Here is a 14,176-nt window from a genome sequence, read left to right as displayed (position 1 = left end):
TACCCCATATGACATTGAATGTGTAAGTTCTAAGGTGAGAAGTTCAAAAGTAGAATGGGCTTGGAAACTAAACTTCTGTTTCATTCCTATTAATACTAATAGAGAAATTTAAAAGAATTTAGTTAACTTCAGTCACATTCTTCATAGAGTTGAACATTTATTTTAAAGTTTTTAAAATGCCAGGGAAAAACTATGAAGTTTTCTTTAAAAAAAATAAATTTATGTCTTCAATTGTATATTCTTTCAGAACAAATCCAATGCACCTAGTGAGAGTAATCTGGCTGTACTTTGTAGCAATTCTGATGATCAAGCTGAATGGAACCTTGGTCAGGATGATAGTGCTCTCCGTGGAAAACATCTCCCACCATCTCCAAAGAAACATGCTTCTTCTGCTGGTTTAACAGAATCTCTCTTCATTCTGAAAGAGGAAAATGGTGAAAAACACCTTAGTGCCAACAATGTGAATTGCCCAGTGATGGTGGTAAATTCAACTTCTCCTGTAGAATCAATTTTACAACTTGATTCTTCAGAAGATTTACAAACAAATAGTCCTTTCCAAGGAAAAACTGACAATAATGAAACACTAAGCCATACCTCAGATGATCAACTTGATCTCCGCCTTAGACGACACCTATCTACACTAGTTCCTTGGGAAAAAGATGGGAACGAAGTAAAGGAAACTTCTGGAGATGTTGGACTACTTCATGAAGTAGTGACATTATGTCATATGACATCTGCATTCCATCATGGTTTAAATATTTCAGAGGATAACAGCAGTGGAAATAAAGCTTAAGTTGATTGTCAAAGAGGAGATCACTTTCTTCAAAGGTTCATAAGGAATCCTCTTAGACTTTCAAGTTATATGTTAAACAAGTTTTGTAGGAATCATAAGTCTTATAATTTTGAAATAGTTTGCGTTGGTACATGAATTTTGCCTGTTCAGTAATTTAATGGCTATTTCATCTATTGATTTGTTTATTCAAAGTCTTAAAGATAAAGCCAACAGTGCTGTTGTATTCTTAAATCAGGTACTAGTTTGTTGAGTCTACATATTTAATTGATTGCCCCTGGAATATGGTGCTTAATGTCATCCATTTCATTTATCCAGAGGGAAACATATATAACTTTCAGATAATCAATTAGTACTGCATCCATTTGGTTGAGCATGAGCTGAACAAGTTGTTATAAAATGAGCCTGAAATTCTTAAAATACTGATCAGCAAATTGCCTTAATCTTAAGCCTATATTAAATATTACACAATAATCATGAGTCATTTATAAGACTATACTTGTCTTGGAAGGCAAATGTTCTGAAGAGCAATAATGACTTTTTATGCATTGTGTCAAGGGCCAAAAGCACTTTTTCTAAAGTAAAAGAATCTCATAGAAATGTTGCATGTGATTTATAGAAAGAAAAATAAGGCCATGTCTTCCAAAAATTTGAAAGGTACGAGCTTACCTTTTATTCAGTATATGAAGTGCTGAAACATAATGTGAAGTGAATGAACTTCTGTTTACAACTGAGACACTTTAGTTTCCTCTGCCCCCATGTACATCTCTACTATCTAGGAGTCTTGAGAAAGGGAAATATGGTATAAACTAATTTATAGACTATGTTCATTTTATCATTATTTGCCAATCTTTTGAATACTATTTACTTTCAATTTTAACATTTTTCTGGATTTTGAAATTTTGAATTAGGTTTAACATCTTCTTGGATTTTGAAAAGAAATAATGAACTATTTCATAGTAATAGGATAAATCCAAAAGTACAGCTAGAAAAAGTAGTGAAATGTTATGTTTAAATTTTGCAGCTTTTTTATATTATACACAAGGATATCATTAGAAAGAAAAAGAATGGGACAGTATTTTTAGGAAAAGATAAACAGTTTACTTGGAAGGGTTTTAAGAGGCAGTCTAATATTAGACCTTCACTATGAAATATTTATTAAGGGAATACTTTTTCCATGTATGCTTGATTTCTTAAGTACATTTTTTAGTTACCAAAGACCTTTTTAAAAACTAAAAAAAATCATGCCATTTGAGCAAAAACATCAATCAAAACATTTGAGGAAAAAAAAATTGTTGTTTTTTTCCCCATCCACACTCCAAAATTACAGTGGACATTTTTATATCCATTTAGGTTTCAAATGGAGAGAATAATATGTACACAGTACCTTTTATGAAGAAAAAATTTTTTTTGAAATATCTTTTTATAATACAAAAACTCAAGGCTTTATTTATCAAATACTGTCTTAATCTGCTCATTCCAAATTTTATTATAATTTATTAAAGTTATATGCAATATAACAATTTAAGAAAAAAGAATTGTAGAATTGCCCAGTGATTACCTCTGATTAGTAAATTTCATCACCTAAGTTAACTGTGATAATTCTTAAAAATGAATTTTGACATAAAGTATTACTTTAGAAATCATTCACATCTCTGAACCTTATAAAAAAACTGAACTATAGAATATACAAAATTTGTTTTCCTCCATTTGCTTAATTACATGAACCATAAGTGTATTTGACCTATGTTTGCCTCCTAAATCCTTCAGTCATTGTACAAGGTGGGCAGTTATAAAAATGTGATCATTTTGCTGAAAAATGTTTTGCCATAAATATCTAAATTACATATTTGATTAAATGATTTAAGGTACATTTTTAAGATTGTATAAGTTATTTTTTTTAGTTTCAATGATTTTTAAAGGCTAAAATTTGTGCCTTACTTAAAACATAAAATTGATAGTTGTTCATAAATTTTAAATCCTTTGCTACTGCCAAAATAGCCAAAAAAGTAGTCAACACTGGTATTTCAAGCCATTAATTTATACCTATATTCATGTAGTCAGTATGTCTTCATAATGTTGTAGGTAATTTAATAACAATAGTCCAGGAAATAAACTAATCTTAATTTCTTCTTTTTTTCTTGTTTTTTAAAAAGTATTGATGATTGATGATAAAATCGAAATTGAATTTATAAATTTCTCTCTTCTATTGAAGAAAATTGCCATGAAAGAATTTTTAGAGAAATTAGGATTTTATTGCCTACCACGAATTCCCTTTTGAATTTGCTATTCTTCCTCAGCAAAGTCTTGGCCATTATTTAATTGATGTCCACACAGAGTTTTGTATGTTTTAGACTTTGATCCAATTGTCCTGTTATCAGATATACTGTATTTAAGAGGAAAGAGGAAGGAAAGGAAAATTAGAAACAGGAAAATGGCAGACTTAGAAACTGTAATTTTGTTTTAAAAAGAAGTGACACATTTAATGATTATATCTTTTTGAGTATATCTTTACTTATGTAAAGTTATAAATATAGAACAGGATTTTCTTTTGTGATTAAATATTTAACATTTCAGTCATTCAGTAAATATTATTTGAGTACCAAGTATGTGTAAGGTATTTTGCTAGACTGTGGAGAATTTATAAAATTGTACTGATGACAATCGTTGCCCTCAAGGAATTTGCAGTCTAAGGTAAAATGAAAAGTATTTCATATCCTTAAGGTAATATTAATTTTATCTAATAAGCATTAATTTATCTAAAAAGTGTGATCATCAATTTTTAAAAATTGTATTTTGTGTAGAAGTCACTAAAAGGTTCAAAGTTTTCTCAGAAAAAAAGTAGGGAAAGGCTTCTGTAAATGATCAAACTAAAGAATCTTGTGACTAAAGATCTTTAGAAGGTTTTCCCAGCTTTAAGCACTCATTTTGGTATAATATGCTACTATAATGTTGACTTCCAAGACTGTCATTAAAGTCTATTGAATGAGAATATCTTTTTAACACAAATTGTACTAAATTATTGTAAAAGTTTAATCAAGAAAAAGAGACCTGCTGTTGGTCTTTATGTCAATATGACAAATTCAAATTAATAGAGGTTCCCTTTTTTATGGATTGCCTCTTAGTCTATCAGTAAAAAACACATTCATCCCTTTATCTGATGCATAATTTTTACTTAATACTGTAGTAGTCTTACTATATACCTTCGGGAATGCCATTGAATTGCATCGTTTTTTTGGAAAACTGGGTAGATTTATAACAAAGGCAAAAGTTATATTTACCAAGAAAGACACAATATAAGTTTATTTGTTTTTTAAAATATGTCTTATTATTCTAAACAAATTAGCTACCCTAAAATCAGCTATTTTGGTTTTGTTCTTGTTTTTGTTCATTTTGAAACACCTTGCTCCTTGGTAAATCAGAAAATAAATTCAAGAATGTTAAATTCAGGTTTTATTGCCCAAAACAAAGAACCCACAGACACATACACAAAGAACATTCCCTCATATACACTTCTAAGGTAGGGAATATTTTCAAAAAAATCCTTGTATCAGTATTGCCACTTTTCCCATCTAGATTCCAATAATAATGTTTCTTTTTTTTTTTTAAGAGATGGTGTTGCTTTTTTGAACAATTTAATATTTTGATCTAGTTGTAATAGGAAATTATGTGGCTTTATAGGGAAGTGTATTAGATTTTAAAATTAATAGGATTTTGTGCAATATTTTTTCTTTAATAATTTAGTTGAAACAAAAACATAGATCTGTTTTCTAGAAGATAAAGGTCACGTTTTTCAGTTATGTACAAATATATGTAGCATTGTTCATTGTGATTATGGAAGAAAAGTATGTGATGTATGTTGTTGGTAGACAAGATGTTGTCATTTATTTAAAATTAATATGCGCCTCACATTGTGGTGTAATAATGGTCTTAGCAACAGGAAAATATGCAATAAGAAAATAATGTACCTAAGATTAATACATTTAGTACCATGAATCAAAAAGTATTATACTTTGTAACAAATATGCTTAATCAAATGTACATTTAAGATTCTAATTGCTGTATTTGTCAGGTAATTCCTAAGCAAATTATTCATTTCTGCACCATCTAAATTACATAGTATTTTTATGGCGATGAACACATATTCAGATTGTGACATCCCTTATTGTGATATGTCTTTGCTAAGGTTCATAAAGGGCATTGCTTATACTTTTTGATTCTCTGTAAATTAGGTGAATTTTTCTTGTATGTATGTACAGTTTGTTTAACCCTAGAGCTTCTATAGATTCCTACTTTTATTATACTTGAATAAGGTAAAAAAGCACTGTGGAAAATCTGTAGTTCTGGATGCAATATGCAAATACACCAAACAAACAAATCAGGTACTGTATAATTAAGATAATCTTTTTTGTTTCACTTCAGTGTTTTGCATTCAAGAATCTATGTGTAAAATATATTTAGTTTTAAAAAATCTTTTATTGTTTAAATGATAATTTAAAAACCTTAAATTCTGAATTATTAGAAATAATGAATCTTAACACTGGACCTCAGTTATGACCTATATGACCACAGCAGTCCTATGATACTGATTTAAGTCCACTCAAGTCCTGGACTCAGTGACTCTAACCTTAGAAAAATACAAAAATACGTACATGTGCCTAGAAAATGCACTAAATATATGTATACATATGTACATATATATGTATATATATATTGTACTCCCATATCACAACATACTAGTAGTCTGCTTAAAAAGCCATTCATAGTATATATAGGTTTATTATTCTGCTGAACTATTGCTAAAAATGCAAACCTATATTAACTTCAAAAAAGGTTCCTAGCATTGTGGATAACAAGTCCTTATTATGTAACAAATCTCTTTGTTACAATTATCAACACTTTGTAGGATCTAAGATTTCTTGAATTTAGATAATATCTCACTAAAACAGATATCAACCTCCTCCCCTTCCATCAAGCCTCATCTCTTGTGTTTCGCTTGGCTAAAATATTTATTATATCTGAACAGCCTTCTGATGATTGGCCTCTTAAACTTAGATCAGTGGACCTCTGATAATGGAGACCAAGAATGCCAGCCAACTATACTGATATTACTTACTTCTTGAAGACTTTGTAGATCACCATAGACCTTACTCACAAGCAGTAACCTTTGAGATTTCAGGGTTATCTTCTCATTATGAAACTTTGGAAAAGGTCCACTGTAGAGAACTGAATTATAGGCACCAAATTGAATGTTTCAATAGCTTTTTTATTTAAAAATAGAATTGTTTTGAGTAAACTTTAAAAAATAAATTAACATCTGCACATCCCCTTGACCTGTTGTTAGTCACAGATATTTATGAAAATTTGCACCTAGCATTAAGATTTGATTCATTGCTATTGCATCCTATAGATTTCAATATAAATCATCTCCAAAATTGCAAACCAGACCTTTGACTACTATCTGTAACATAATGTGTGCATATATATATATATACGTATATAATAGTAAGTATATGTATGCATATACATGTGCGTGCATATATACACATATTCATATATGTGTTTATATCTACACATACATATTTGTATGTACACACACACACACACACACACACATATATATATATATATTAGTGACTGCTGTGGAATTTTAAATGTAAATGCAAATTTTGGGTGAACATCTTGCCATAAAGTGCCCCAACATTGTAACATGAAATAAAATTTGTCTATGACAAAGCTTTTGGTGATGAAGCCTCTACTAAATGACTGATTATTCTTATAAAGATGGACAAATCTCATGAAAATTCTATTACTTTTGTCCCTGGATAGTATGGTTCTTGATGCCCATGAAAAGCCAATTAGGTTTAGATACAGTCAAGAAATCATAGACACAACCTACAATCAACAGGCCAACTGTTATAATACTGCAGCTATGTGTGAAAGGCTTTGAAGTCAAAGGATGTTAACAATGCTTTTTTCTGCATGCCTGTCTGAAGGCAAAGAACTGCTTCATTGACATTACAAGGTAAAGAGTCTCACCTTGTCCCTTCCCCTTTGAGGCCATATAGACCAAGCAAAGGGGTTAAGGCTTTGGCCTTTCCTTTAATTCTTTTCTATTCTTAGTGTAGGGAGTGGGGTCTCCAAAGCATGATTTTGAGTCATGGGCATTCAGAGGTCCAGAAATCCAGGACAAGTATTGTAGCCGGCTCAGTAGAGAAGCCCTAGGGAGTAAGGTTCCACCTCCAGGGGACTTTGAACTTGAATTTAGTGAGAATAATGCTTGGCAGGAACTGATCTAAACTGTGAGCCTAATCTTCCTCCTCAGACACTAGGGTAGCATATAGGAGGATCATTCCCCCCGAGTACGCTGAGAGAAAGGTTATATTTGTTCTTGCTATATTTTTAAAAATAAATACTCTTTTATAAAAGCTAATCTGTATGTTACATGATTAAATAGAACTGGAGTGCTAGTCATTGAGCCCTAAAATGAGGAATATATTTTCATATCGGTGGTAGAGAAGAGAATCCCAGGGAGGGATAGGCATCAGGGGAGGGGGAGTGATAGTGATAGAGCAGACATCGTGCACAATGAGGACAAAAATCCACTCATGTTGCATGTGAGACTTGATTTGGTATAAAAAGGACCCTTTGTATTTGTATGGACCATTGGAGTGCACCTTTGGGTATCCCTCAAGGCTCATTATACTATTTCACTTGTTGAGAACAACTCCCACAAATTCAAGTATCATCTCTATATAGCTTATTCTCAGATCTCTATATCATCTCTAAACTCTCTCTTCACTTCCAATCTCACATTTCTGTCTATTACATATTTTGAATGAGGTATCCCATAGACATCTTAAAGTCAACATGGCCAATATTGATCTCCTCTCTTCCTAACTTCCTTCCAGGACTGCATCCTCTTCATCTAGACTCTCAGTCCTCAATTCCTCACTTTCTTATCCCCCCTTATCCAAGTCCTGACAGTTTTACCTTGGCAGCATCTCATCTCTGCCAACCTATCTCCTTTGACACAGCCTCCATCATCATCTCATATCTGTATTATTGCAATAGCTTTCTGGTTGGTCTCCTTGTCTCCAGTTTCTCACCACCGCAGTCCCCCTTCTACTCTGTTACCTCAAGTACAAGTCCAACAGTGGTTTTCTAGACATCTAGGATCACATACACAATCCGCTGGCTTTTAAGGCCCTTCGTAACCTGGCTGCTTCCTATCTGCCCTGTGTTCTCATACTTTACTCTCCTCCATATACTCTTCAACAGAAATGTCAGTCGTTGACCACATGTGGTCCACAACAATCTCTAGGGGTGCCCTAAGCCCGATCAAAATGTAATTGGAAAATATTTAGCAAAATAAGTAAAAGAAGTACAATCAAATCTAGATAATATTACATTTTAAAGCTAAGTCTGTGCAACCTCTAGAGGATCTTTATGAGTGGTTTAGTGGACTTCTTTCTGTTTGACAATATACAAATGACTTCAACATGGCACTTTTCACCTCATTCTGACTGATCTAGTGGCAAAATTATCATGGCCAACAGCACCACTCTGGATAGTGTGAGATGTCTATCTGAGCCAACTACTTTCCTTTCCTCCCCTTTAGGATATTATGTAATGTGGTGATTCCCTTTTGTTTAATCACTCCTGTACCAGTTAATTCAAGTTAAGGTAATCTTGTATATCTATGTACAATATTCATTTATTTTGTAGGTTACTAGGTTTCTGTGAGCTAAACTGGGTGGGAACAATGGACTTACTGCTATTTCTAACTTTGTTTCTTTTGGAAAATATAATTTAATTTTAAAATAAACTATTACAAGTTTCAGAATCCTTATTCAAATGCACAAACTTATTCAAAATGTACAAAGTATATAATATGCCTTTTTATATATTTATAACCCCTAGATGTCACCATGGAAACCAAAACTACCTGGCTGGCAGCAAAATTCTTGTCACTTGTTTCAAGTGGTAGGAACAGAATCTTCCCAAAATATGCCTGTCTCCATCTACTTAAGTCAACGCAGAGACGGGATTTATTCTGTCTCCTCCCTTTGTGGAGATGGGAGCCCCAAGCTTTCCTTGTTCCCAGTCATCTGTACTTTCAGATACCAGCTAGATAAAGTCATGGTTTTTCATTAGGAGTTCTAGTTCACAAAAGATTCCTTCCTTTGCTGATATAAATATATTATCAACATACATATTAATATTAATTAAATTCTAGCTTGAACTTTCTAGCTAGAGTAGATTCCTCTAGCATTGATCAGAAACTATAATTTCTATTTTATTTCAGATAGCCACTGTGTTTTCCATTAATTCCCTCTCTAATCCACCCATGTACAAAGCCATTTACCACACTTCAAGTTTGAACATAGGGTTTATATGAAGTGAAACTAAGTCAAATTCAAGCAATGTAAAGAAATAAATCCAGGGACCATGTTGCATCCACCTAAAGGAGACAAAAAGGAGGTGAAGAAGAAGCTAAAAAGACTTTTGCTCTTTTTTTTGCAGTTCTTAGGAGTGTGATCACTCACCAAACTCACTTGAAAGTTTTTTTAATTTCTAGACCAGAGGTTGCCTATGAAACTAGCCTTCTATGCTCAGTCTAGTCCTGGTTCACATATTGCACAAATGTCCCCAGAGACCTGATTAATCACCATGGTGCAGCTGCTCAACTCCTGTAACATCTTTCCTCACGCTGTCTTTCTTCTCTGGCTTCTCCTATACTCTCTTACCAGATGCTTTTAAATATCCTGCTGTATAGCCTTGATACTCATTTCTAAAATGAATCTTCAGTGCGTGAATCATGAAATTAGCTAACCCCAGAATGCTCTTTACTTTGCTTATAAAAAGTCAGTTTCTTTAAAGGGCATAATATATATTCTAACAGTATGAATTAAAGATCTTATTAAACTTCACTGTGATGCAGGGTATCTTTTGCAATAAGATATAACAAGTTTCATACACTTCTTTACAATTTATGTTTTGGGGAAATCAAGTATTCAAAAGTATTCAAAATTGTCATTTTTTCCACATTTCAAAGTTTAGTTTGCAATACCAACATTTTCTCCAACGTGTTCTTTTTTATTTCATTTATTTTGAACTTAAGAAATAAAACAAGCAATTCCATAACATTAGAATAGAAAAAAGATGATTATTCATGAAACTGCAAATCTATTATGAACCACTTGCTATTCCTTTTAAATATATCATGTAACTTTCTTTTTTCCCCTTTTTTTCTTCCCTTCTCCTTCACTTTAGAGATGGCTACTATTAGACAAAATGTGTGTTTGTGTGTGTATATAACTATTCTATATATATATATATATATACATATTTATAATGTATATATATATATATATATATATATATATATACTTTTACTTTTTAGTTCTTTCTTAGAATGCAGATAGTATCTTTCTTCATATGTCCCTTTTAGTTAATTTGGGTATTTATAATAGTCAAAATGATTTAGTCACTCAAAATTGTTCCTAAAACAATATTTACTATATAGAATATTCTCTTGGTCTGCTCATTTTGCTTTTCATTATTTTACTCAAATCTGTCCAAGTTTTTCTGAGATTATTCACCTCATCATTTTTTATAGTACAGTAGTATTCCATCACCATCACATAACACAACTTGTTCATCCTTTTCCCAATTGATGGGCATCCACAAAATTTTTAGTTCTTTGCCATCACAAAGGGAACTGCTATATTTTAGAATATTTAGGTTCTTTATCCCTTTTAATTATCTTTGGAAATAGGACAGGTAGTGGTTTGTTGAGTCAAAGGGTATAAGTACTTTTTTTTTTTCTTTTTGGCAAGGTAATTTATTGGGGTTAAGTGACCTGCCCAGAATCACACAGCTAAAAAGTATTAAATGTCTAAGACTGAATTTGAACTCAGGTCTGATGCTTTATTCACTGTGCCATCTAGATGCCCCACGATAAAGTAGTTTCATAACTTTTGGCATAATTCCAGGTTGCTCTCCAAATTTTTGATCAGTTCACAGTACCAACATAAATTTATGTCCCACTTTGCCCCCATTCCATCCCACATTTGTCACTTTCCCCAGTAATCATTTTACTCAAGCTGATAAGTATAAAATGATATTCCAAGGTTTTACTTTATTTTCCCCAATTAATAATGACTCAGAGCATTTTTCTTATGACTATAAATTGTTTTGATTTCTTTATTGGAAAATATCCATATCTTTTGATAGATTTGACAGTTTTTAATATATGTGAAATATGAGACCTTTATCTGAAAATTTGTCTATGAAGTTTCCTCCTCCACCCCAATTTTCCTTTTAGTTTTGGCCACTTGTTTTATTTGAACAATTTTAAAAATTTTAATGTGATCAAAATTTGCCATTTCACATTTCACAGGGCTCTATCTTTTGTTTATTCATAAATTATTCACCTATTCAGAAGTCTGATAGGTAATATAGTCCATGTTCAAATTTTCTTATATCTCTTTTTAAATATAGGTCACATATCTATTTTGATCTTATCTTGGTAAATAGTATAAGATAATGGTCTGTGCTCAGTTTCTGTGCTGTTTCTACCAAACTATTTTATAGTTTTGCCAACAATTTTTACCAAATAATGAACTGTTATTCCCCTAACTTAAATCTTTACACTTATTAAATGTTATATTTATTTGCTGCCATAAATTGTATGTCTAATCTGTTCAGCTGATCTGTTTCTAACTACCAGATAGTTTTGATAATTACAGCCTTATAATATACTTTAAGATCCGATACTGCTAAAACTTTTTCTTTTACTTTTTTTTTATTACTTCCTTTGAGATTCTTGATTTTTTTTCCAAATATATTTTGCTTTTTTTTCTAATTGGGTAAAAATTTTTTGGTATTTTAATTGAGATGGCATTAAATATATAAATTAGTTTGGCACTACCTACCCATGAACAATTAATATTTATCCAGTTGTTTAAATTTGAATTTAAATTTTATTGATATAAAAAGGTATTTGATAGTCTTGTTTATATAGTTCTTGGGTTTGTTTTGGGAGGTGACTTATTTTAAATGGTATATCTCTTGCTATCTTTTGCAGGCTTTTGTGATATATGAGAATGATGATAATTTATGGGGATTTACTTTATATTCTATTACTTTGTTAAGTACTAAAATTACTAATTGCTTAACTTTTTAATTGAGTCTTTGTGGGTTTCCAAGTATATTATCATATCATCTGCAAAAGTAATGGTTTTATTATTTCATACTCTATTCTGATTTCTTCTATCTTATCTCTTATTACTATTCCTAGGATCTCCAATACAGTATAAAATATTAGTAACTGTGATTTCAAAAAATGTCATCATGTGAAACAGATGATCCACATAGAGGGGCATGATTATTAATAGATAATTAAGAGAACATTTCTAGATTCCTTGAGAGTTACTTTAAAAATAATTATTAGAAGAGAAAATTTATCCAGCAGTTATTTATGTGTAGTTATGTTGTCATTTCACTTCTGAGTTTTGTTTCCTTTTCTGTAAAGTGAGATTCTTTAAAGTTTTAAGATTCTTGTGCTAAGTAGAGCTAGTTTACAAAGATGAGAATGATTATGTAGGTAACTCTCGGCCTATATTTTTATTGCTGTTTTTGAACCAATAATATTTGTGTATCACTTTAAAATTTGTATTATATATTATGTGATCCTTATAATAATTCTAATAAGTAGGTGTAATTATCATCCCCATTTTGCAGATTAAGGAAGCTGAGGATGAGAGAAGTTAAGTAGCTTGTTGAAGATTGAGTAGCTAGTAAGTTTCTGAGGCAGGATTAAGTATTAGATCCATATCTGTAACTCTATTTACTATGCCACATAGCTGCCCCTATTAAATTTCACCTAATTAACATCAGCACATCCTTCCAGACTATCTATCTAGATAGATGCCAATTATTAGCCAATATATTAGCTGTCACTTCTAGTTTTTTTTATCATATATAGATACAATAATCATGCTTTCTATGACATCATCTAAGGCAATAATATAATTCCTAAGACTGTAACATCCTACAAAGAACTACTACAGCTTGACGGCAGACTCCTTGTAGATGAGGGATTGGAAGGTGTAAGTTTCTTAGTATTTATGTAGCCTAAACTAATATTACAAAGACGTAAAGGCCATGAAAGAACTTTCCTAATATAAGTAAGTAACAAAATTGGGAAATTAAATTTGGTCCTCTAATTCCAACTTTAGGACTTTTCCCATAATACATTGCCTCCACAAATTAAGTTTTTTGGACTTGGAGAGTGACTTAATTCTAAACCCAGTATAATTATCTTAATCTATATTCCTCCAGTGTGTCCATAATACTATTATGAAAGACTTTTGCCAAAATCCAAATATACTCTCTTCATAGCATTCCCCTAGTTTGCTAATCAAGAAATTCTTTTCAGATGAGAAATGAATTAATGTTAGAGAAACTATTTGGATGCTCAATATTAACTTAGAAGGAGGACTCTAGTTAAAGGCCTCCAGATATCTTTATGTCTAACCTATATATCAATAACTTTGATGAAGACTTATTAAATTGAAGAGAAGAGAAAGGTGGGAAAATGGGCAGAAGGCAGAGAATAAGATTTATGTAATATCCACTGTGTGTTAGGAACAGTGCTAAATGCTTTTACAAGTTTTATTTCATTGATCCTCGCAAGAAGGCCTGCAAGATAGGTGCTATTATTTCTATGTTATAATTGCAGAAACTAAGGCAGAGGCTAGAATCAAGCAACAAGTAATTGTCTTTGCTCTTGCTTCAATTTTTAAAAAATTGATTCTTTGGGATAAGCCCTGTTTCTCTGAGAATTTGCTTGTAGGAATTTTGTATTAAATGCTTCAACTGGTTTGGGATATTTTATAACTCACCATCTTCATTCTTTATAGTAGCAGTCTGGTTTGTTATTTATGTGTGTGTGTGTGTGTGTGTTTTGCTTTGGATGCTTTTCATTCTTCTGGCCTACTTCCTACATTGGAACTTTGTATTGGAGCCAGACTCTGGATTCTTTTTTTTTTTTTTCCTGAGGCAATTGGGGTTAAGTGACTGGCCCAGGGTTGCACTGGTAGGAAGTGTTAAGTGTCTGAAGTCAAATTTAAACTCAGATCTTCCTGACTTCAAGACTGATGCTCTATCCACTGCACCAACTAGCTGCCCTTAGACTCTGCATTCTTCTGGTGGAATTTCAGTGACTTTGAATGGCTTTTATATCTAGAGTCCTGTGATTACATTCTCATGGTACTTAATCCTGTCTTTTTCAAAAATCATAGGTTATCTTGAGTTAGGGAGCTTAAATTTTTCAGCAAACCCCAAGCAATATGATCAAAGCTATATTATGATCACTGC

General features: G+C 31.7%; 1 protein-coding gene across 2 annotated transcripts in view; it reads left to right on the top strand.

Annotated features, from left to right (window-relative positions):
* The window catches only part of DENND1B (DENN domain containing 1B), a 311,786-nt gene extending 306,523 nt beyond the window's left edge, over nt 1–5,263 (top strand). For both annotated transcript variants that reach the window (XM_023501849.2, XM_003767552.4), the window contains exon 22: nt 248–5,263. In XM_023501849.2, coding sequence (XP_023357617.1) covers nt 248–793 — 546 coding nt within the window. In that variant the 3' untranslated portion in view covers nt 794–5,263. The remainder of the gene's footprint in view (nt 1–247) is intronic.
* The last annotated feature ends 8,913 nt before the right edge of the window (nt 5,264–14,176 follow it).

The sequence above is a fragment of the Sarcophilus harrisii genome, chromosome 4 (genome assembly GCF_902635505.1).
Source record: "Sarcophilus harrisii chromosome 4, mSarHar1.11, whole genome shotgun sequence".
NCBI classification, from domain to species: Eukaryota; Metazoa; Chordata; class Mammalia; order Dasyuromorphia; family Dasyuridae; genus Sarcophilus; species Sarcophilus harrisii.
This window is presented reverse-complemented; position numbering and strand designations above follow the sequence as displayed.